This window comes from Hyperolius riggenbachi, chromosome 1 (genome assembly GCF_040937935.1).
Source record: "Hyperolius riggenbachi isolate aHypRig1 chromosome 1, aHypRig1.pri, whole genome shotgun sequence".
In the NCBI taxonomy this organism is placed as follows: Eukaryota; Metazoa; Chordata; class Amphibia; order Anura; family Hyperoliidae; genus Hyperolius; species Hyperolius riggenbachi.
The window spans coordinates 592,426,413-592,452,136 of record NC_090646.1 but is presented as its reverse complement, the minus strand read 5'-3'; the positions used below and the strand labels follow the sequence as shown (position 1 = coordinate 592,452,136).

The 25,724-nt window shown below is 43.4% G+C and overlaps 1 protein-coding gene across 1 annotated transcript in view; it reads left to right on the top strand.

Annotated features, from left to right (window-relative positions):
* Window positions 1–25,724, top strand: part of MTREX (Mtr4 exosome RNA helicase) — a 144,600-nt gene that overhangs the window by 24,807 nt on the left and 94,069 nt on the right. Inside the window, exons 9-15 of the mRNA XM_068249254.1 lie at window positions 7,613–7,711; window positions 7,841–7,943; window positions 10,586–10,717; window positions 13,978–14,057; window positions 15,281–15,391; window positions 20,117–20,218; window positions 20,313–20,438. Coding sequence (XP_068105355.1) covers window positions 7,613–7,711; window positions 7,841–7,943; window positions 10,586–10,717; window positions 13,978–14,057; window positions 15,281–15,391; window positions 20,117–20,218; window positions 20,313–20,438 — 753 coding nt within the window. The remainder of the gene's footprint in view (window positions 1–7,612; window positions 7,712–7,840; window positions 7,944–10,585; window positions 10,718–13,977; window positions 14,058–15,280; window positions 15,392–20,116; window positions 20,219–20,312; window positions 20,439–25,724) is intronic.

The window sequence follows — 25,724 nt, the reverse complement described above, 5'->3', positions numbered from 1 at the left end:
TAATGGCAGATGAAATTCAATGTTGAAAAATGTAAAGTCATGCATTTTGGTCGTACCAATGGTCTAGCACCATACAAAATAAATGGGATACAGTTGGGGACCTCAAACTTGGAGAAGGACTTAGGAGTACTCATCGACAACAAGTTAAAGAGACTCCGTAACAAAAATTGCATCCTGATTTTTATCATCCTACAAGTTCCAAAAGCTATTCTAATGTGTTTTGGCTTACTGCAGCACGTTCTACTATCACCATCTCTGTAATAAATCAACTTATCTCTCTCTTGTCAGACTTGTCAGCCTGTGTCTGGAAGGCTGCCAAGTTCTTCAGTGTTGTGGTTCTGTGATGCATCTCCCCCCTCCAGGCCCCTCTCTGCACACTGCCTGTGTATTATTTAGATTAGGGAAGCTTCTCTCTTCTCTATTATCTTTTACAAGCTGGATAAATCGTCCTCTGAGCTGGCTGGGCTTTCACATACTGAGGAATTACATACAGGCAGAGCTGTCTGCACTCTGCAGGAAGAAACAGCATAACACTTCAGTGGAAGATAGCTGCTGGGGGAAAAACACACAAATGATCTCTTGAGATCCAAAAGGAAGGGTGTATACAGCCTGCTTGTGTATGAATGTATTTTCTATGTGTGGACATACTGTACATCAACCTACTTCCTGTTTTGGTGGCCATTTTGTTTGTTTATAAACAAACTTTTTAAAACTGTTTTTAACCACTTTTAATGCGGCGAGGAGCGGCGAAACTGTGACAGAGGGTAATAGGAGATGTCCCCTAACGCACTGGTATGTTTACTTTTGTGCGATTTTAACAATACAGATTCTCTTTAAATAATCGTATTCAATGCCAAGCCGCTGCAGCTAAATCTAATAACGTTTTGGGATGCATTAAAAGGGAAATAAAAACTTGATGCTAGCATAATATTGCCCCTGTTTAACTCTCTAGTAAGGCCACATCTGGAATATGGAATTCAGTTCTGGGCACCACATTGCAGGAAAGATATTGCAGTTTTAGGGCAGGTGCAGAGACGAGCAACAAAATTGATACGTGGGATGGAAGGTCTCACCAAAGAAAGGTTAGATTAACTGGGTTTATTTAGTCTGGAGAAAAGACGCCTTAGACGGGATCTAATTAACAAGTGTAAATACATCAGAGGGCAATATAATAGCTTGTCGAAAGAGGTTTTTGTCCCTAGGCTTTCAAAAAGGACTAGGACATGATCTGCGCATGGAGAAAAAACTTTTAGACCCTTTATTTAGGAAAGGGTTCTTTACAGTAAGCGTGATTAAGATTTTGAATGCATTGCCACAGGAAGTCGTTATGGCAAACTCTATACCTGCATTTAAAGGGGGCTTAGATGCTTTTCTTGCGTTGAACGACATCCATGGCTATAATTACTAGGTAATGCCTAGTGGTGTCGATCCAGGGATTTTATTTGATTGCCATCTGGAGTCGGGAAGGATTTTTTCCCTTTTGGGGCTAATTGGACCATGCCTTGGAAGGGTTTTTCGCCTTCCTCTGGATCAACAGGGATCAGGCTGGTGTTGTACTATATTTTCTGGTTGAACTCCATGGACATATGTCTCTTTTTCCTTTTTTTTTTTTTTTTATAACCCAAATAACTATGTAACTGTAACTATGCAGTTAAGCATTCAGGATACCCACTTTTATGGTAATTTTCCTGGTTTTAGCATCAGAAATACTTCCTGTATCTATATATTGGTGTGTAACCCTGCCCTCCCTGTAATATTTGTCCTAGGCTGTTTAGCTATGCGGAATTCTCCCAGAGCATTCTGGGGGACTAATGCTACATACACACTTGAAAGATAAATGAAAGATATCAGACAATTTTTACCCCCTTCCATGTAGTATGAGAGCCATACCTACACAGTCTATTCTATTGTGCTGAACTCTCCATCAGATAAAAATCTTTGCAGGATGCTCTACGCAAAGATGCTGTACACATTCAAAAGATCCGTTCCTGCAAAATGCATTCATAGTCTATGATATCTGCAGATCCTCATACACACCTTGTTTAACAGACATTCATCTGCAGATCAGATCCACCAGGATGGATTATCAGATATGCAGATGAAGTCTGTTAAACAAATTGTGTATGATAATCTGCAGATATCATAGACTATGAATGCATTTTGCAGGGACGGATCTTTTGAATGTGTACAGCATCTTTGTGTGCAGCCTCCTGCAAAGATTTTTATCTGATGGGGAGTTCAGCTCCATAGAATAGACTGTGTAGGTGTGGCTCTCATACTACTTGGAAGGGGGTAAAATTGGGCTGATATCTTTCATTTATCTTTCAAGTGTGTACACACCATAAGTATATGTTCTACTCTCTTCAGAACTCTCAGTAGGCAAACATTCTGCAGTGATCCACCTGCTAAGAATAAAAATGTTGCCACCTGTGAAACAATTTAGAAAGTTATGATGCACAATATCACGGAGAAATCACAGCACAATCGCTAATCCCTACTCATAAAATTATGTTTCATCTGCTGACTAATACAACCAATTATTGATTATAGAACAAAAAGACAATTGGTTTCAAGTATATGTGCAAAAATTATATTATGTTTTATTATTTGGACACTCTTAAAAGCAAAATGTAAAAGCAAGCCAGTAGCAGAGCTTTAAATGCGTCTAGCTGGCCATTAATATGTAAACCTTCTCCAATCAACCTCATGCGCTCCACATTTCATCTAATTGTATAGTGCAATGATCCACATCGATCAGTATATGTAAGGTCAGTAGAAACCAGAACAATTTCTCTTCATATATCTCAGTGGATTGAGTCTTCTGTTTAGTCCACTCCAATCTATTGTTTTGACAAGACTTAGGCCTGCTGCACACCAAGAGTGCTTCTGATCGCTTTTAAAATTGCCAGCGCTTTGAAACGTTTTTGGCTAATGTATTTGAATATCCCATTCAAATACATTAGCCAAGCACTTTTCAAAGCGCTGGCAATTTTAAAAGCAATCAGAAGCAATGTGCTTTTTTCGCAAACTCGGTTCCTGCAGATTTTCCAAGCGTTTTGTTACAGAAGCTGTTCAGTTACACCTATACTGTAACAAAATATAAAAAATTCTACACCAAAACGCACTAAAAACCGAGAGGCATGTTTAGAAAATCGCTCTACACATGCCTAGAATCGCTCTGAAAAATCACTTCAAAAAGCCCAGTGATGTTGATCTAGGGATTTTATCTGATTACCGTCTGGAGTCGGGAAGGAATTTTTTCCCTTTTGGGGCTAATTGGACCATGCCTTGTAAGGGTTTTTCGCCTTCCTCTGGATCAACAGGGATATGTGAGGGAGCAGGCTGGTGTTGTACTTTGTTCTCTGGTTGAACTCCATGGACGTATGTCTTTTTTTCAACCCAAATAACTATGTAACTATGTAAAGCGCTGCGATTACGCTAGTACTTTTTTGTGTGCACTGGGCCAAAGTCCTATATTGATGTAAATGAATGTCGATATGCCAAACCAGGGCTGTGGAGTCGGAGTCGTGGAGTCGGGCAATTTTGGGTGCCTGGAGTCGGAGTCGGGAAAAAATGCACCGACTCCGACTCCTAATGAATTTGTAACTGTAATTAAAATAGAAAATATGATAAAATGTTCTATTTCTCAGATAATAGTCATTAAAAATAATGTATATATACAGTAATAGCTGTGTTTAGTCCACAAAAATGAAATAAACCAATCAAAATTAGTTACTTGTGCTGCTTCAATAAAGCAGTCCCCGTATTTTTAAGGTCAGATATACATATCTGATTGTGACTGTATATATGATGTGTACACAGGAATCTCTTATATATACTAAATAACATCTATGCTGTAAGAATAAAGCCTGATGTGTAGCCGTGTCACTAATAGAGATGGTCAACGAGATGGAAATAATTCTGCATTGATGCTGATTTATGCAAATGTATGCACTCCCTTTGCTGATGAAATCAAATAATGTGATATGTTATTAAAATTTGGTTTGGTGACTACAAATTAAAGGGTAACTGAGACGGATGAAAAGTAAAGTTTTATACATACCTGGGGCTTCCTCCAGCCCCCTTCAGGCTAATCAGTCCCTCGCTGTCCTCCACCACCCGGATCTTCTGCTATGAGTCCTGGTAATTCAGCCAGGCAGCGCTGTCCGGCCGCATGCCGCTCCCACAGCCAGGAACATTCTGCACCTGCGCAATAGTGCTGCACAGGTGTAGTATGCTCCTGGCGGCGGAGTGTGTGCATGCGCACTACGCCTGACTGGCTCAAGTACCTGGACTCATAGCAGAAGATCCAGGTGGTGGAGGACAATGAGGGACTGATTATCCTGAAGGGGGCTGGAGGAAGCCCCAGGTATGTATAAAACTTGAATTTCATCTGTCTCAGGTTTACTTTGTTACACAGTAGTACTATACTCTACATATGCACTCCCCACAGAGCTGCAGGGAATCCACTGAGAATGCTGTGCACATTGAACACAGAGGTGTTGTCTGTTTACAATCTCCTCATTCCCCTGCAGAGTACCTGCACATCATTCTTACATGTACCCACAGTTACATTGCCTAGGGCCTGATAGATGTTCTTTGTTCCGGTTTGTACCTTTTACAAGTACTCTTACCAAGGACTAGTTTTAGTCTAAAGAGAATAAATATAGTAGTCTACATATCCTTCTCACTTCAGTTGTCTTGTAAAATTCCTAAGCGTTGGCAGTTAAGAGACGAATTTCATGTTACATACTTTTAATCAACAAAATTGTAATATGCAAATTAGAGGAGTCGGAGTCGTGGAGTCGGAGTCGGTGGAATCCTAAACTGAGGAGTCGGAGTTGGTGGATTTTTGGACCGACTCCACAGCCCTGTGCCAAACTCATATGTTTGTGAAAAAGAGAGAACACCAAGAGCCCAATATAGTGTAGTATGTACTGGTAATGTATAATTGGAAGAGTAATAATATTTAATACTCACAAACCAGGGTTACCAGGTAGGCAACCACTGTCAAATCAGGTGGGGAGATTGTCCTGACCCCACTCAGGATTAAAAAGTTGCTCTCTGTAGTAGAAGGAAGGGTACAACCCTCCACCAAGGGTGGACTTGATGTAGATAATAGGATAACAGAGGCGCCTATCTTGGTAATGGAGGTAGTGGTGGACTTACCTCCTCCAAGCAGAACATACGACTGGATTTGCAGTCAAAACTATTTTATTGGATACTCCAAATAAAGTGCAACGCGTTTTGCGGGATACAAACCCGCTTCATCAGACAATAACAGATAGGAGTAAACAGCATCTGCCAGTATCAACACTGAGCGCCTCTGCGTTGATGATACTGGCAGATGCTGTTTACTCCTATCTGTTATTGCCTGATGAAGCGGGTTTGTATCCCGCGAAACGCATTGCACTTTATTTGGAGTATCTAATAAAATTGTTTTGACTGAAAATCCACAGTTTTGCTTGGAGGAGGCAAGTCCACCACTACCAAGATGGGTTTTTAAGTTCTTTTAGTGTTTTTTTCTATCCAGTTGGCGCCTCTGTTATCCTATCATATAAGTTTGTATTCGATGGTAATGAAAGTGGGACACTGCAGGCTTAAATATATTGTCATTACTCTAATCACATCCCCTTATTGCACTGTGTATAGCTGTATGTCCTTTTGAAACTCACTGCACCTCAGAAGAATTAATCATCAGTATGGCGGTGGTAAGCAGCTAATGTACTTGCGTGATCCATGCAGGGTTGCGATGACACTGTAGGGGTCCTCTTTTCCGCTCTTGTCCACTGTAGACAGTGATGTCAGTGGACATGCAGGGCTGTAGTGACCAGGGCTGTGGAGTCGGTCCAAAAATCCACCGACTCAGACTCCTCAGTTTAGGATTCCTCTGACTCCTCTAATTTGCATATTACAATTTTGTTGATTAAAAGTATGTAACGTGAAATTCGTCTCTTAACTGCCAACGCTTAGGAATTTTACAGGACAACTGAAGTGAGAAGAATATGTAGACTACTATATTTATTCCCTTTAGACTAAAACTAGTCCTTGGTAAGAGTACTTGTTCTTTGTTCCAGTTTGTACCTTTTACATCTATCAGGTCCTAGGCAATGTAAGTGTGGGTGCATGTAAGAATGATGTGCAGGTACTCTGCAGGGGAATGAGGAGATTCTTCCTCTATTACACATTCTTCATGCACACTCTGAACATGGATCAGGCCCTAGGCAATGTAACTGTGGGTACCGGTAAGAGTGATGTGCAGGTACTCTGCAGGGGAATGAGGAGATTCTTCCTCTTACACATTCTTCATGTACAATCTGAACCAGGTTTATGGGCATAGACAACACCTCTGTGTTCAATGTGCACAATATTCTCAGTGGATTCCCTGAAGCTCTGTGGGGAGTGCATATGTAGAGTATAGTACTACTGTATAACAAAGTAAACCTGAGACAGATGAAATTAAAGTTTTGTACATCCTCCAGCCCCCTTCAGGCTAATCAGTCCCTCGCTGTCGTCCTCCGCCACCTGGATCTTCTGCTATGAGTCCAGGTACTTGAGCCAGTCTGGTGTAGTGCGCATGCACACACTCCGCCGCCGGGAGCGTGCTACACCTGCGCAGCACTATTATGCAGGTACAGAATGCTCCTGGCTGTAGGAGCGGCACGTGGCTGGACTGTGCTGACTGGCTGAATTACCAGGACTCGTAACAGAAGATCCAGGTGGTGGAGGACAGCGAGGGACTGATTAGCCTGAAGGGGGCTGGAGGAAGCCCCAGGTATGTATAAAACTTTACTTTTCATCCGTCTCAGGTACCCTTTAATTTGTATTGTATTTGTATTGTATTTGCATAAATCAGCATCAATGCAGAATTATTTCCATCTCATTGACCATCTCTATTAGTGACATGGCTACACATCTGGCTTTATACTTACAGCATAGATGTTGTTTAGTATATAGAAGAGATTTCTGTGTACACATCATATATACAGTCACAATCAGATATGTATATCTGACTTTAAAAATACGGGGACTGCTTTATTGAAGCAGCACAAGTAACTAATTTTGATTGGTTTATTTCATCTTTGTGGACTGAGCACAGCTATCACTGTATATATACATTATTTTTAATGACTATTATGTGAGAAATAGAACATTTTATCATATTTTCTATTTTAATTACAGTTACAAATTCATTAGGAGTCGAAGTCGGTGCAATTTTTCCCGACTCCGACTCCAGGCACCCAAAATTGCTCCGACTCCACGACTCCGACTCCACAGCCCTGGTAGTGACACTTTGGAGGTATCCTCTTGTCTGCGATAAGCGGCACTATCAGCAGTGGATGCTGGCTGCCTTTCTCTTATGAAATGCTGCATGCATAAATCTCTCCTGAATGCGCTCTACTGGGTCTCATGCTTGAGAGTTAAAATCGGATGGTAAACATTACTGCCAGGCAACTATCGGTTTTTAACAAAAGGCCATTAATGGCCATTTCTATAGTCCTCCTATGATGTGTTTTCTTTTGATGTGGACCTTAAATGATCTGTTAAGCTTTTAAATTTTTGTGCTTAGATAGTATTTGTAGCTTAAACATTTCTCCTCTTTTGTTTGCAGCCGTGTCACGTCATCTACACAGACTATCGTCCAACTCCCTTGCAGCATTACATATTTCCAGCAGGGGGCGATGGCCTTCACCTTGTTGTGGATGAGACTGTAAGTTGGCTCATGCAGCTGTTTTATACTTACCATGTTCTGTATGATAGGAAATGTAAACTTGTAAATCGTACAGTGATACTTTTTGCTCTTAGTTATATTTGTCTTTTGGCTTGCACTGATTTCTAGGGAGATTTTCGGGAAGACAACTTTAATACCGCAATGCAAGTATTGAGAGATTCTGGGGAGGCAGCCAAAGGCGACCAGAAAGGACGTAAAGGGGGAACAAAAGGTACGGTATGCAGCTATAGCTGATGAAGTCTCAAAGAGAAAGCAGACTAGCATACAGAAAAGTGTTAGTATTTAAATCCCCACATTAAAAAATGAAAATGCTGAGAGATGGGTCTAGCCTGTTGATAAGAATCCCAAGAGATGAAATAACTCAGCTGACCTGCTTCATAGGCTCCTTTCTCACTTATTACTTTGTGTTGCATGGCAATGGACAATCGCATCACAACCCGATGCAATGATGATCCTATGGGGTTTCACACTGAGTGTGGTCAGTAGGGTTAGACATAGTAGCGCACAGAGAGCATTGTTCCAATGCTAAGACCAAATCTTATAGTTCACTGAGACCTTTCATCAAAAGAACCCAGCTGGGTTGCGCTTTAATGAGATCCTAAAATAAAAAGTACAAAGGAGAGGAGGTTTTGTGGTTTAAAAGGTTGAAATGTCCTAGACCTATGGATTGCGGTCACTTATTCCAAATGGTCTGAATTTGGACCTGAATATGGTCCACTTCCTATAGTTGGCAAATGTTTTGCTGCGACAGGAGTCCTTTTTGATCTTTGACATTCCTTATGCTTCCTGATACTCCTGGAAGAAAGGTTGGAACATGGAGGCCAGTTTGTTCAGGGCTCCTTTATGGGTGATCTATGCCCAGTTGTGGGCAGGTTGCCCAGATTGCAAATGGCGCTGTGATGCCTCAAGGTTTTTTTTTTTTTTTTTTTTTGTTTTACAAATCACGTTTATTAATATTTTTGCAATGAAAAACATACAAACCTTCAGGGTTCACGCAACATGTGTTCCCTGTAACATAGTAAGTCTAGTGGTCATCATAACAAATGAGTAACATGACAGACTAATCATTGCAACTGGCACACACTTTTTTTTTTTAATACAAAATATATTAAATACTTGCTTTGCTTAAAAATCCTGGATGAGCGTGTAACTTTTACTTAAAGAGGAACTCCAGTGAACATTTTTATTGTTGGCAGGTGATGTAGCTGCTGCATGGTTTTTGGCAGTTGGAAACAGCTGTAAACAGCTATTTCCCACAATGCAGCAAGGTTCACAGACAGGAAACTGCCAGGAGTACATACTCAGTTTCTTATGGGAGGGGTTTCACCACAATATCGGCCATACAGCGCCCCCTGATGGTCTGTTTGTGAAAAGGAATAGATTTCTCATGTGAAAGGCGGTATCAGCTACTGATTGGAATAAACTTCAATTCTTGGTCGGAGTTTCTCTTTAAGTATTATAAGGTAGATTGAAGCAAATGGCATAAAATGATACACAACACTCCAGACCTTCAAGAGAGAGATTAGATTAGAAAGAGAAGAGAAAATGAAATCATTAGGCTTGTACCTCCAGAGGCATAGTGTTTGAACAAATTGAATGTATCATGATTCATACATTGTAATAATAGGGACAAACTGATCTCTCAGAGATCAGGGCTTTGGAATTGGAGTCAAGGAGTCAGACATTTTGGGTACCTGGAGTCGGAGTTGAAGTTGGTGGTTTCATAGACGTCGGAGTCGGACAAAATCCACAGCCCTGGTAAGTATTAGACTAAGGAGTCTGATTCGAGGAGTCTGAGCCATTATGGGCACCTGGAGTCGGAGTTTTCATAAACCGACTCCACACCCGTGTCAGAGAGTCACATATTTACAATTGACAGGCTCTAGCTCGTCTCTTATTAAGCTATGATTAGCCACTGTTTAGCTGCATCTCCATCCGCTTTCAGAATGCCGCATCGGCGAGGCAAAGCGCATCAGCAGGCGGAGCCAGCCAACGTCAATGCACTCACGTGACCCGGGACGCTGGGCACAACATGTTGCTTCCTACATGCTGGAATGACTGTAGAGCATCGGACCAGCGGTGCGAAGAGGTGGTTGAGCCACCTGTAGCCAGCCAAGTGGATATCGGCACCGGCCTCTGTTAAAGTCATGAGTTTGGAGGCACTGTCCTCACCCCCCACCTCCACATACCCTGATCCAGCACATTTTAGAGCTAGTGCATCACTGAATGAGATAAGTACTATGTATACATGACAACAACACAAGGAGGAATTCTCAGCACGTGACATCTGCAATTCATGTTGGTCACAGCGACAGAGATGGTTCAGCTCAAGCTACTGGAAGGAGATGATATGCTAATTAGCAAGGTGTGTGTCCCGTGGTGGGTCCACAGATTAGTTGCAGTAGTTGGAGGCTGACTACATTAGCCTAGGCTGGCGATCGGGCAAGGCTCTAACCACTCTGCACCTAAATGAGTTGCTTGCTATATGCTCATGTTGTGCTGGAGAGTTTATGGGTGTTTTTAATTGATTGACAGGCTCAAGGTCCCATGCACTTTGACTTAACTATGCCACAATAAATATTTTTTGTACTATGCGCATGTAGCAGCTCTTTGTTTATTTTTATGTATAGTGCAGCTGTATGATTTCCCCAGAGCTGATAGTCGCTAATGCTAGAAATAATGACAAGATCCAGGTGTTTGCTTTGTGTTCTTTAGAGATTTTTTTTTTTTTGGAGCAGCTTGTTGTGTGGTGTTGAGCTTGTCCTGGATCACCTCCTCAGGAGGGGTGTAATGCAGTCCATGTGTTCTGCTGAAATGTGATCTCAGTCACACTTGATGTCATTGTCCTTTCAGGTCCATCTAATGTTTTCAAGATTGTCAAGATGATCATGGAGCGTAACTTCCAGCCAGTCATCATCTTCAGCTTCAGCAAGAAGGATTGTGAGGCCTATGCTCTGCAGATGTCCAAGCTGGACTTCAACTCCGGTAATAACTCCACTTGTAGCAGGATTATGTCATGTTTTGTATTGTTTTCTGTTGGCAGTGAGGAAGATGTTTACATTGTCGTCTAGTTTATTACTCCCTTCTGTTTACTCTCTCCTAATCCATCCCTATATTGGCTTCTTGGGAGATTTGCGGGGCTGTGCCAATTAAACCGAGCTGCCAGGTGAATCACAAGTTGCGAATAAGCCAGATTTAATTTCATATTTTTTTTTAAAGTGACCCTGTATGAGTCTATGCATATGAAGCCACTGTTGTATGCGGAAAAAGAAGAGTTTAGTAAAAGCATAGTTGCTGTTTCTTACCATGATAAACCTTGTCTAACTTTTATACGGCCAAATTAAAATTGCAGTGAGATCTGACTATGGCGGCAGTGCAGCTCAGTCCAGCCTGCATGCTGACCTATGGCGGCAGTGCAGCTCCGTCCAGCCTGCATGCTGACCTATGGCGGCAGTGCAGCTCCGTCCAGCCTGCATGCTGACTATGGCGGCAGTGCAGCTCAGTCCAGCCTGCATGCTGACTATGGCGGCAGTGCAGCTCAGTCCAGCCTGCATGCTGACTATGGCGGCAGTGCAGCTCAGTCCAGCCTGCATGCTGACTATGGCGGCAGTGCAGCTCAGTCCAGCCTGCATGCTGACTATGGCGGCAGTGCAGCTCAGTCCAGCCTGCATGTTGATGTCATGTGATCACTCTTTACTCCACCCCTGCTGCTTGCACATTGTCTTCTCTGCTGTGAATGCAGAGCCTTGGGTGCTAAGCTGATGTGCTATAAGGGCTGATTCACACTACAAGAGCTTTTCAAGCTCTAGAGATTTTAAAAGCTTTTGTTAGTGCAATGCTATGGGGGATTTTTACAAAATCACATTGCTCCAGTGTGAACACACACATAGGGTAACATTAGCAAGAGTTTTTAAAATCACAAAGTGCTTAGAAAAGCTCTTGTAGTGTGAACAAGCAATAAGGGTCGGTTCACTTGGGCTTCTGGCAGCATCTTGGATAAATACGTCTCTTGGCGGCTTTTATTGGCGATCATCGTTTCTCACCTCCACGGGAGGCACGGAGACGTGGGGTAAGTGACCCCGAAAGCAACCTGTTGCTTTCTCAGTTGGCTGAAACTGCAGGAAAAATGGGGATAAAAACTTGCCGTTCATGCAAGCTACTGTGGGAAACTGTGGTTCACTCGAATGGGCAGCATTTAAATGAGCACAACGGCCGGCAATAAACCTTGTGCAAGTGCCCATGTAAACCAGCACTAAGTCAGCAGGAAGGAGGGCTGAGGGTGACCACATGGGAATCAGCAGCAGGCAGGCTAGATTGAGCTGCATGGTGTTATTGCAGTATTTGTGGTGATAGAAGAGGGAAGGGAAGATTATCGGGGTATGAAATGCCAACCGTGCTTTTGCTAAAAACGTGTTTCGAAAAGTAACAGTAAAGTAATATACATGGCCACACTACAGAATTACTTTAAAGTGGAACTCAGTCCAACTGTTTATGGAGTGAAACTCTGGCTTGTTGTAAACTGACCACCTCTTCCTATTCGCTAAGCTGACCTCATTAGCTAGTTGTCACCAGCTCTGTGCCTGGTAATCTTGTCAAAAGTATTGCATGACTACAGATGGGGTCAATTGGGGCAATGCAAGCAGCTTGGTGAAGGAGGAAAGGGCGGGCATATGAACTGGTGACAGCACTGGATTGTGGACACAGAGAGGACAAGAAAAGCTCTGAGATCCAGAGCCTGAGCGCTGTAATAACAGCACAGGAGATTTGGGTGCAGACGGCGCCACCGTAGACCGTAATAGGAATTACGGCTATAGCGTCGGACAGTGAGTAACTTCGGCACCGTCAGAAGACGGAGCTGAAGATGCTTTTAAAACACTGTAATTGCATCATTCCCTGCCATCCACGTGGACCTGGAGGGGGAATAGTAATTAACGCCACCAGGACTTGTGCAGCAGCAGGATAAGCCATATACCGGCTGTAACCTGTGCCCAAGTCTCCCGGCGGTGATTTCACACGTATGCCCAGAGCCTTCCCTCTCCATAGGTAAGTATCTGACCACTTTTTTTTTTTTTTTTTATTCGCTACAGATTTGCTTTAAAGAGACACTGAAGCGAAAAAAAAATGATATAGTGAATTGGTTGTGTACTATGAATAATTACTAGAAGATTGGCAGCAAAGAAAATATTCTCATATTTTTATTTTCAGGTATATAGTGTTTTTTCTAACATTGCATCATTCTCTAATATGTGCAGATTACACAAAACTCTGCATTCAAAATGATTCTTTCAGAGCAGTATGTGAACTAATGACCTCTCCTCTAGCAGATGAACAGAAAACTGTTCACTTTCAGTTGAGATAATAAAAGTCAGATAACAGCCCTCTCCACGACTTTGAAAGTCGTAGAGATTAATGGCTTTTTTGCATAGAGATAACAACTGGAGTTTCTTAACTCTTCCTGTACTGGAAACAATTACATTGATGTATCTGATCTTAATGTTTCATTTCTTAGCTGTGCTACACATACAAATCATAATATCATAATTTTTTTTTCGCTTCAGTGTCTCTTTAAAGAGACTCTGAAGTCTCTAAAAAAAGTCTTTTTATTTCATAAATGTGTTTAATATGTTATCCCTAACTAAACTGCCGCATCCCCGCCGCAGTACGCTATCTAAATACCCCCAAACTACCCCCTACCGCTCCCCTGCAAAATCCATGACTTTCTTGGTCGTGAATTTTGCTGCCCTAAGCGCTTCCATGTGAGGCAGAGCTATGAGCTGCAGCCCTGCCTCACACGCATCTGTCAGCGGCGGATCTCTGCCTCTTCCCTCTTAGCGAAGGAAGACTGAGAGGGGCGGGGAAGAGGCGGCGATCCGCCACTGCCAGACGCGTGTGAGGCAGGGCTGCAGCTTATAGCTCTGCCTCTCACCGAAGTGCTGCCCGGAGTGCCCCCCCCCCCCGGGAGTTTGGGGGGATTTAGTTAGCGTACTGCGGCGGGGATGCGGCAGTTTAGTTAGGGATAACATAATAAACATATTGATTAACTAAAAAGACCTTTTCTTAGAGACTTCAGAGTCTCTTTAAAGCAACTGTTGAGGAATTTTATTTATATTTCTTTGCCTCTTGGATTCTCTCTTGCTTCACCACCTAAGCCCACAAATATTTAATGAGTACATAAGTCTTGCAGATGGCTTTTTGTTTCCTATATAAATGATGATCCCTAATGTGTTTTCTTGGTTCTAATACAGATGAAGAGAAGAAGATGGTTGAGGAGGTGTTTAACAATGCCATAGATTGCCTGTCAGATGAGGACAAGAAGCTCCCACAGGTCTGTTTCCTAAGACTGCCCTGTTGAAATACTGTAAAAGTCAGCTTTAATTCTGTTACAGCTTAGGCTGAAGACTTAGTTGGGATGGCGGCTCCTGCTATCACTTACCCATTTTACTGAACTCCTCAATATTAGTCCAGTTTAAAGGGTATCTTAAGTGAACAAATGTGTCCAGTTTAACTCTACCCAGGGCTGCCTCTAGCCCCCTGGAGTCGTTTTGGTTCTTCTGTGTCATTCCACACTGATCCCTGCAGCAGCTGTGCCCCTCCAAAAGCTAGCAGACTGAGCAAGTCACTGGCTACTGTGCATGCACACCCCTGACCACGCTCCTCCTCGATCACTCTCCCATGCATGCACACCCCTGACCACGCTCCTCCTCGATCACTCTCCCATGCATGCACACCCCTGACCACGCTCCTCCTCGATCACTCTCCCATGCATGCACACCCCTGACCACGCTTCTCCTCGATCACTCTCCCATGCATGCACACCCCTGACACGCTCCTCCTTGATCACTCTCCCATGCATGCGTAACTTTGGTTATGTGAACAAAATTTCGTATCAACTGTTTTATCTGCAGAAGCCACATTGCACACAAAAAATGAACATCTTGAGTACCACCAATTTGAAGTGAGTGGAATATGGAGGTGGGACGTATTTTATTTCCTTTTAGCAATGCACATTGCCGGACTGTCATGCTGATCTATTCCACACCCACAAGTGTACGGATCAGATTTTCTGACCCTAGTCTGACCTGATTAGTCACATGCTTGTTTTGGGTGTGTGATTCAGACACTACTGCAGCCAGTAAGATGAGCAGGTCTGCCTAGCAACTGGCTTTGTTCAAAATACATTTGGCAGCCTCCACATCCTCTCGATTCAGGGCCCCTTTAAGGATACTTTTAGATCTGTGCCTGAAGTTGGCATCTAAAACCAGTGTTTGCCAACCAACAAACAAAGATGGGGGGGCATTTACATCAGTGAAATATGAAAATTGTGCCTGCTGGAATTATTCCTTTTTATGTGAAGTCGGAGCACTAAAGTGGTCATATGATGGAGAACTCTGAATAATCAAAATATTTTTTGTACTGTACACTTTTTCTAAAAATGAGTGAGTGATTGTGCTTCAGGTCTTTCCTATACACGGTTTCTTTCCTATACACCTGTTCATGAATGAGGCATAAAGGGTGCTCATGGTAGATTTTTCCTTTGTTGTACTCCAGGTGGAGCATGTCCTGCCTCTTCTCAAGCGCGGTGTTGGAATCCATCATGGAGGCTTGCTGCCGATATTGAAGGAGACCATCGAGATCCTGTTCTCTGAAGGTTTGCTCAAGGTAATATGAGTCATTACCTTTCTTTGCCTTTTTATTGAAGGTATTACTGCGCTGTTCTGTGGAGATGCCTTCTGTTCTTACAGTTTAGCCACTTATAGTGCATAGAATGGGATAGCAGCTGCTACACAAAGCTCTGCTAGCTCTCAACTTCTCATTCCGCCATTGTATCTGGAGGTTCTGTCACAAATCTGAGTGTAGAGGTAAGGGTGCCCATACATCAGATGATGTAAAATCAGCAGATCGACCAAGAGACAGATCTCTCTCTGATTGGAGAGAACTCTGTTGCCTGCCTGATTCCGAGAGGTTTCATGCTGTAATTGACCCCGTGACATCGCTCCCTGCGCTGTCCCCACAATGTAAAATGACATCAAACAACCACCTACCCCCTTCAACCCCCGCTGCAGTATACTTTGGCTGTCAGTTGCTAGCTTCGGGCTTCATCTACATACACGCGCTCTGCGTATGTGTGACGTCACACACGCACCCATGCCAGCAATGGAAAGCTAAAGTATATATTTAAAGTATATTGCACCGGAAGGAACATTTTACATTAAGAGTGACAGTGCCGGCGTTCCCTCGCAATCGTCACTCATCCCGATATCGTTTGCAATTACTGCCGGGCACCTGATTGAGCAGGTCAGCCCTACCTCTTGCAGCATGTCCGATCGATGCTCGCGGCCAATTTCGTCACGAAACGAGTTGCATCGTCGATCTGTCATGCTCTTGGTGGCACCAATTTCACCTGATTATAATCTAATCGGATGGTCAATTGCCTGAGTATGACCACCTTGGATCGCATTTTACTGTGTTTTCACATTGAAAACCCTTCAGTATTTTTATCTGTAGATAAGACTAGTGCTTCCTGACAGTCCGGTATTTGCAGTGTTATCTAAAACTGTATTCAGCTACACACAGCCATAGATGAGGTTCTTTTCCACAAGCTGCTGACAGTCAGTTCATTCGCACCCTATCATCTGTTTCCGGCCACAGGCAGTGGACAGGACAGGTGGCCCTTCATATAGTGGTTGCTGTGGTCAGACGGTACAAGAGGTTTTTTTGCCACTGGGTAATGCCATTGTGTGTCACACGTGACGTGTAGTGTTCTCAAACGCTGCCACATTCTGCTGCAAGTACAGCAGAGTCCCCGTTATCTGTTGTTCAGGCAACCGGAAGTCTCAACCAACTGCCATGCCTGATCGATAATGGGGACCTTTGTTTTGGGGTTTTCTGGGGGGTTTATGCTGCCTTAAAATACTCACCAAGCCTCCACCGATCCTCCAGCGATGTCCTGCTTCACCTCATGGGCTCCTAGCAGCTTCTGGCATCCATGCACACAAGTCGGCATGTCACATGACCTGATGCGCGTCAGCTGACACTCCGGCTTCTGTGCAATAAGGGAAGCCGCGAAAGCCCCTAGGAGCCTGCAAGGTGATGCAGGACATCTCTGGATGATCGGTGGAGACTGACATTCTGGCTTTTATGCATGGAAAGCCGATAGCAGCCCATGAGGTGATGCTCGCCAACGCTTGAGGATCGGTGGAGGCTCGGGAGTATTTTGCTTGCACCTGAGAGATTTGTGCTTTTTTTGGGGGGGGGGGGGGGGGCTGGTTGCTCAAGCAACCGACAAGCACACGTAGCCAGCATCAGGCGATCCCTGCTGGTGCCGGATACTGGGTACTGTGTTGTAACTGTTAACAAATGCTGCCACATTCTGCTACATGTAATTATGGCCAAATGGTGTTTGTGTCTGGCAGCCGGGTGGCTGAACTGCTTGACAAACAAAGCCTCAGTGATATATTTATGTTTTGGCTGAGAGTTACTGTATTTTTTGGACTATAAGACTCGCCTTTTCTCACCCAGAAGTGGGGGGAAAAAGGTCACTGCGTCTTAAAGTCCAAATGCAGGGAGTTCCTGACTTGTAAACACCTGCCAATACGAACTTTCAACCCGCCGCAATGTCGGGGTCTCCCTGTACTCTGCCCATGCATAGGACACTGGGACACTTAAGGGGCACAGAGAAGAACACGAGGACAGGGGTGGACAGAGGAGGACACAGGGAGACACGAGGTACAAGGGAGTTTGAGGTACAAAGGGGGCATAATCCACAAGATGCCCCATCACCATGGATGCAACAGATTTTAGTATATATCCCCCCCCCCCCCCGGTATTTGACCTCTAAACCTAGGTGCGTCTTATAGTCTAAAAAAATACGGTATCCTTCAATGTTTGTGTTGGTAACAGGTCTCTAATATGTAAAACAAAAGGTGCCTGGTACATACACAATTTTTGATTGCCCAATTTTACTACCTCCATTTGGTATGAGGGCCAACAGATTTTTGAATAATATGAACTGATAGTTTTGGTAAACGCTTATATCACACGGAGATGACATTGACTTTGTGAATGGTGTTAGGGCCTGTATACACTGAAAAACACAAGCAAAATCGCAAGCGCATGTAGTTTTAAAAACTCATTGTATGCGCTTTTGCCTGCGTTTTTGATGCGTTCGCGTTTTTCCTGTAATTGCTGATTGGCTAAAGAATCCTTTTTTTTCTAGTTTACATTTCAACAGAAATCAGGAAATTGCAGTCTTCTGGGATACTGACGTCAGAAAAAACAAAATGGAATCTCATTGCATTGCGTTTTTTCATGCCCTTTTCAAGCGCAGCAGGTACTGCGATTACGTTTTCTAAAAACTGATCGCACCAGTGTGTACAGGTCATCAAGATTTTCATTATTTTTCAAAAGACCTTGCGATTTTAAAAACGCAGCGCAAGTGCAGCAGTGTGTACAGGCCCTTATACTGAATAAAACTTTTTTTTTTTTGTACTTTGCGTTTTGTATGTATTTTATGTGTTTAGTGTAAAAAAACAAAAAAAAAACAACAACCACACTACAGTTTAATATCTCACAGGGACCGGTTTATTTGCTGAAGTAACTTTTTTTGTTGTTGGGTTCTTTTGTTTGTTTTTTGTTTTTTTGATGATGTGGATATGAATCTGATTTCCCACAAAGCAAACACCGCAGCACTGTGGGGGAGATGGGGACATCTTGTATCTCTTTTAGGATATGCCGTTCAGAGGGGTCAGCACTTCAGACAAAGTGCATTTTATTATGATGTTTGTTGGCTAATATTCAAGCAACAGATGGCTGGCTGAAACATCCAGTATCTCTTAATTCCTGGCTGACTGAATCATAGGCTGCCACACCGCTATTCACCATTTCAGCTGTTTGCACTGACAAACCTTTCAATGACTTAAAGTAAGCGCAAATTGCGCCACCAGCAGCCATGGCAACAGTACAGTTTGGAGTACTGACTGTCCAGAAAATCCCTTCTTTCTGCATGTGCAATTGTCTACGCAGGGAAGGAGAGCAACATGCTCTTTTTCAGCAGTTGCACTAATCCAATTAGGCCCCATTCACACCTAACAGCGCATAACGCTGGCGATTACCGCCGGCGGTTTACGGGAGTGATTTTTCTACGATTAATGCAGAAAAATCACTGGACACTGCAGCAATTTTTCCACAATCGTGATTAGCACTTCTATAGCACTAAACGCGATCGCCGGGAAATCACCTGAAAATAGTGCAGGCTACATGTTTGCCGATTTGCATTAATCGCCGGCCATTAACGCAAATCGCCCAAGTGAGGATGGCCCCATAGGGTATTATTGCACTAGCGCTTGAGCGTTTTGCCGAAATCACCGGTAAAACGCTCTAGTGTGAATGGGCCCTTAAAGCGGACCCAAACTCTTGGATGGCACACAATGAAAACTTTCTGCAGCTAAATAGATCAGCAGGGCTGCCCTGCAACTGGTATTATTTAAAAGGAAATAAATGACCGCCTCTATATTCCTCTCATTCAGTTGTCCTTTGAATGTGAATGGGAACTTTAAAAACAAAAAACAAACAAACAGCTAGCCAGATACTTGCCTAAGGAAAGGGAAGGCTCTGGGTCCTATAACGTCTTCCTGCTCCTCTCACAGCCCCCCGGTTGCCAGCGCTGGCTCCCCAGGAGCAGTATTGGACCAAATTGGTCAAATACTGCTTTCTGGAGCCAAAGGAGGCTTTGAAAGCTTGGCTCCTGAAGATGGGCTGCTCCTGAAGATGGGCTGCTCCATACTGCTCTTTCACGCGGTCATGCAGGGGCAGTACAGAGCCGCCTGTCTTCGGGAGCGCTCGGCTCCAAAAGACTTCCGAAGTCTCCCACGGGTGGGAGGGGAGCGGGAAGACTTTGTAGGATCTACAAGTAAGTATTTTCGCTAATTATTATTTTTTTATTTTTTGTCTTTGAAGTTCCCTTTGACTTTAAGTTTGTTTTTTGTTTTTTTTGTATTGCTGTGGCAAATCTTTTAGAGCAGAGGGGAAGTTCTGAGTTTAGTTCCACTTGAAGTAGCAGCAAATTCTGACACTCCTGCTCAGTGTTCTCCCCAGGCTATTTTAGCCGGGTGCTCCACCCGGCTAGTTTTGGTGAGCACCCGGCTGTCATCGGCTTGCCTCCTCCTATGCTGTAAGCATAGTTACTCACAGAAGCACTGGCCTTGCTTTCTCTCATCTCACCCCACCCGGCTACTTTTTCATGCCACCCGGCTACAATTTCATGCCACCCAGCTGGGAAACATTTCTGGGGACAACACTGCTGCTGTAGCAACTCTCAGGAATGTCTATTTTATATACATCCGAAAATGAATGTTTTAATCTTTAATCTTGGCTTTCTTTTAACAGGCTTTGTTTGCCACGGAGACTTTTGCGATGGGCATAAATATGCCAGCCAGGACTGTGTTGTTCACCAATGCACGGAAGTATGATGGGAAGGATTTCCGTTGGGTGAGTTGGAGTATTTATAGTTCCTCAGTAGAAAGTCCATCTGAAGCTTCCCTAGAAGCAGCATCACCAAGCTCTGTCCTGTTTATTGGTGCAGATCTCCTCGGGGGAGTACATCCAGATGTCTGGCCGTGCAGGAAGACGTGGCATGGATGAAAGGGGAATCGTCATTCTGATGGTGGATGAGAAGATGAGTCCAACAGTTGGCAAACAGCTTCTAAAGGTAGACTTGATTTCTTACTGCTGTCATCTTTGTTGTGTTGAATTTAGTTAAGTCAGGTTTTCAAATCAGAGAAGACAACCTTATGGACAAGAGTACCTGCTACATTACTGCCAGAACAAGTGGCAGTTGTGCTGGAACTACCATGGTGCTTCATCCGTGTAATTGAGATGCAAATATTTATGAGTTCATGCAGGATTCTGTAAGCTTGTATGCAAATATATGCAGCTGAAAATGGACCAATCAAGTCCCTCCAAGCTTTAAATTGATTGGTCCATTTTTGAGCTGCATGTATTTGAATAAACCTTTACATAATCTTGCGTGAACTCGGAAATAGTTGCATCTCATTGATCATCCCTAGTAATCAGTCCTCAACACATGATGGAGATGCTGCATAGATTTGTCCTGCATCAGGCTGTGTAAAGCTTGCAGTGGCATGATCGATATTGGTCAGGATTTCTGCTGCAGTCTTGTCAAACATTGACTGGAGCAGACTGGTAGAGAAAGTTATAGTAACTCCAGTGAAAACAATGTAATAAAAAGAAAAGTGCTTCATTTTTACAATAATTATGTATAAATGATTTAGTCAGTGTTTGCTCATTGTAAAATATTTCCTCTTTCCTTTTACATTCTGACATCACATGGTGACATTTCTACTGCTGGCAGGTGATGTCACTTTTTTCCGCTCCATTCTCTTATTTTTGTGAGTACCATGGCTGTGGAATTGGAGCAATTTTTGGGTAAACTGAGGAGTCTGATTTTTGTACCAACTCCACAGCCCTGGTATTAGACTAAGAAGTCGGAGCAATTTTGGGTACCTGGAGTTGGAGTCGGTGGTTTCATATACTGAGAAGTCAGAGGATTTTTCTACCAACTCCACTGCCCTGGTGAGTACCCGTTTTTATTTTAATTTTGTACATTGTCTCTCATCATCCAACATACTTCTCTGTATGGGGCTCCTGGTCTTTTTTCCTGTCTTTTTTTTCCTTTTTTTTTTTTTTTTTTTTTTTTTTTTTGATCTTCCTCTGGAGGACCTACAGGTTGTTCCAGATATCTTCATGCAGATAAGATGCTTTAATTGGTATGACTGCACTGGCTGCATGCTTGCTGCAGGTATGTGACTCAAACCTAAAGCTCGGCATGACAGCCAGGTAACCGGCATTGTTTAAGGGAATGAAGATGGCAGCCTCCACATTCCTCTCACTCAAGGTTCCCTTCAGGAAAAGGTGACTCCACAAAGCAAGGCGTTGGTGTCGGGGCCATTTTGGGTATCCGGAGTTTGAGTCGGAGTCGTGGTTTCATAAACTGAGGAGTCTGAGTCGGCAGATTTTTGTACAGACTCCACAGCCCTGCCACAATGTATTGACACAATTGGGAAAGGAGGAAGGTGGATGCTTTCCTTCATCCTCAGTAATTCTGGGTTTTATTATTCTCTTATTTGGGCTGTTGCTATTATATCTTTCACTTGGCTGTTAAATGTTGCTCTGAGTAAAGACAGCTGGAAAAATAGGTTTTTGTGTGTCTGTCTTCAATTCAGGTTGCAAAGCAACAAAATAGTGGCTTTTGGGCTCTATGAAATGTAGCTTTTTACCTTGTATGGAGCGTTGATGAGAAAATCATTTTGGGAACCATCCACGCACTTCGACTTTTTGCAGCTGACAAACTTGAACCAAATAGTTTTTTTTTTTATGGGCCATCAGATTAATGTTCTCCCTCACATCGGTGCTGTGCGATTATCTGTCTTTGAACTTGTTTGAGGAAAAACCAAAATTAGACTTTATTCAATCTGTGACAACATTTTGGTTGGCAGGAGCTCTGGGTGGGAGCTTGAGGGCCGCCATCAGGTTAGCTGTGTGCGAGAGTCACCTGATCTTACTGCAGTGTGTAGTATGGTGTCCACATGTGTGAGCCTCGCACCTCTAATCCTTCTCACCTCCTAATCCCACTTGTAAGCCTTTACCACACTCTCAACTATTAGAAATGTTTTCTTTCAATACAGTCATCCTGCAAACTATGTGAAGCCTTGAAAAAAAATCACAATCTATGTTAAAGTGTATTTCCAGACCTGAAATGGGACAACACAGTTTTCCGTAATCGAGCAGAAGACCTATATTCTGTTATTTTATAATAACAAAATATAGAAACTGATGTATAGTGGAGGAAATAATTATTTGACCCCCTCACTGATTTTGTAAGTTTGTCCAATGACAAAGAAATGAAAAGTCTCAGAACAGTATAATTTCAATGGTAGGTTTATTTTAACAGTGGCAGATAGCACATCAAAAGGAAAATCGATAAAATAACCTTAAATAAAAGATAGCAACTGATTTGCATTTCATTGAGTGAAATATGTTTTTGAACCCCTACCAACCATTAAGAGTTCTGGCTCCCACAGAGTGGTTAGACACTTCTACTCAATTAGTCACCCTCATTAAGGACACCTGTCTTAACTAGCCACCTGTATAAAAGACACCTGTCTACAGAATCAATCAATCAAGCAGACTCCAAACTCTCCAACATGGGAAAGACCAAAGAGCTGTCCAAGGATGTCGGAGACAAAATTGTAGACCTGCACAAGGCTGGAATGGGCTACAAAACCATTAGCAAGAAGCTGGGAGAGAAGGTGACAACTGTTGGTGCGATTGTTCGAAAATGGAAGGAACGCAAAATGACCATCAATCGACCTCGCTCTGGGGCTCCACGCAAGATCTCACCTCGTGGGGTGTCAATGGTTCTGAGAAAGGTGAAAAAGCATCCTAGAACTACACGGGAGGAGTTGGTGAATGACCTCAAATTAGCAGGGACCACAGTCACCAAGAAAACCATTGGAAACACATTACACCGCAATGGATTAAAATCCTGCAGGGCTCGCAAGGTCCCCCTGCTCAAGAAGGCACATGTGCAGGCCCATCTGAAGTTTGCCAATGAACACCTGAATGATTCTGTGAGTGACTGGGAGAAGGTGCTGTGGTCTGATGAGACCAAAATAGAGCTCTTTGGCATTAACGCAACTCGCTGTGTTTGGAGGAAGAAAAATGCTGCCTATGACCCCCAAAACACCGTCCCCACCGTCAAGCATGAGGGTGGAAACATTTTGTTTTGGGGGTGTTTTTCTGCTAAGGGCACAGGACAACTTAATCGCATTAACTGGAAAATGGACGGAGCCATGTATCGTGAAATCCTGAACGACAACCTCCTTCCCTCTGCCAGGAAACTGAAAATGGGTCGTGGATGGGTGTTCCAGCACAATGACCCAAAATATACAGCAAAGGCAACAAAGGAGTGGCTCAAGAAGAAGCACATTAAGGTCATGGAGTGGCCTAGTCAGTCTCCGGACCTTAATCCAATAGAAAACCTATGGAGGGAGCTCAAGCTCAGAGTTGCACAGAGACGGCCTCGAAACATTAGGGATTTAGAGATGATCTGCAAAGAGGAGTGGACCAACATTCCTCCTAAAATGTGTGCAAACTTGGTCATCAATTACAAGAAACGTTTGACCTCTGTGCTTGCAAACAAGGGTTTTTTCCACTAAGTATTAAGTCTTTTATTGTTAGAGGGTTCAAAAACTTATTTCACTCAATGAAATGCAAATCAGTTGCTATCTTTTATTTAAGGTTATTTTTTCGATTTTCCTTTTGATTTGCTATCTGCCACTGTTAAAATAAACCTACCATTGAAATGATACTGTTCTGAGACTTTTCATTTCTTTGTCATTGGACAAACTTACAAAATCAGTGAGGGACCAAATAATTATTTCCTCCACTGTATGCTATTCGTTTTATACTGTCTGATCTGTAATCCCCACTCCCATATTTTCTGAATGACCAGGTCAGATAAATGTGCTTCTAGCTTTATCTGACATGTCGTTACGTTGGGTGACAGTGCCCTACTGACGCTGTACAGATGCTTCTCTAGCCTCCAGGGTAGCGCCACGCTGGTTATGGAGGGGACGGAGAGGTGGGGGGGGGGGGGCACACGGCAGAGTGAATTACCGTGCGTGGGAGAGATCAATGTGATTGGGTGGTGCTCAGGCATTGGGGATCGCTAAAGACATGCTTGATCTTTAGCACATGTCGGGCAGTCGCTGTACGCATGTGGGATTGACTCGCGATTTGTGTCCAAGGCGGTCTATATCATCCACCACGGCTCAAACCAGCAAGTGTACATACAGTGGAGGAAATAATTATTTGACCCCTCACTGATTTTGTAAGTTTGTCCAATGACAAAGAAATGAAGTCTCAGAACAGTATAATTTCAATGGTAGGTTTATTTTAACAGTGGCAGATAGCACATCAAAAGGAAAATCGAAAAAAATAACCTTAAATAAAAGATAGCAACTGATTTGCATTTCATTGAGTGAAATAAGTTTTGAACCCCTACCAACCATTAAGGGCTTGTTTCCACTGTTGCGACGCGATTTCGGCCGCATTCCGACGCTTGTAAAAACGCATGCGGATGCGTTTCCACATGCGTTTTTACCCGCGATTTCGCATGCGATTTCGCATGGCAGGGTGCCATGCGAAATTAACCATGACACTGCCAGGGCAAAATAAAATTGAAAAAGGTGCGAAATCGCACGCGAAATCGCGGGTAAAAACGCATGTAACAAACGCATGCGTTTTTACTATTAAATACATTAGCGGCGATTCGCACGGATTCCCGACGCAGGCGAAATCGTTGGTTCTTTTGTGCGTTTTTTTCACGCTGAAAAAAACGCACCTCAACAACGCTACAGTGGAAACAGGCCCATCCACTTGTATTACATGTGCGGATCTGCATGCGTTGGACGCATGCAGATTCGCGATAGTGGAAACGAGCCCTAAGAGTTCTGGCTCCCACAGAGTGGTTAGACACTTCTACTCAATTAGTCACCCTCATTAAGGACACCTGTCTTAACTAGTCACCTGTATAAAAGACACCTGTCCACAGAATCAATCAATCAAGCAGACTCCAAACTCTCCAACATGGGAAAGACCAAAGAGCTGTCCAAGGATGTCAGAGACAAAATTGTAGACCTGCACAAGGCTGGAATGGGCTACAAAACCATTAGCAAGAAGCTGGGAGAGAAGGTGACAACTGTTGGTGCGATTGTTCGAAAATGGAAGGAGCACAAAATGACCATCAATCGACCTCGCTCTGGGGCTCCACGCAAGATCTCACCTCGTGGGGTGTCAATGGCTCTGAGAAAGGTGAAAAAGCATCCTAGAACTACACGGGAGGAGTTAGTGAATGACCTCAAATTAGCAGGGACCACAGTCACCAAGAAAACCATTGGAAACTCATTACACC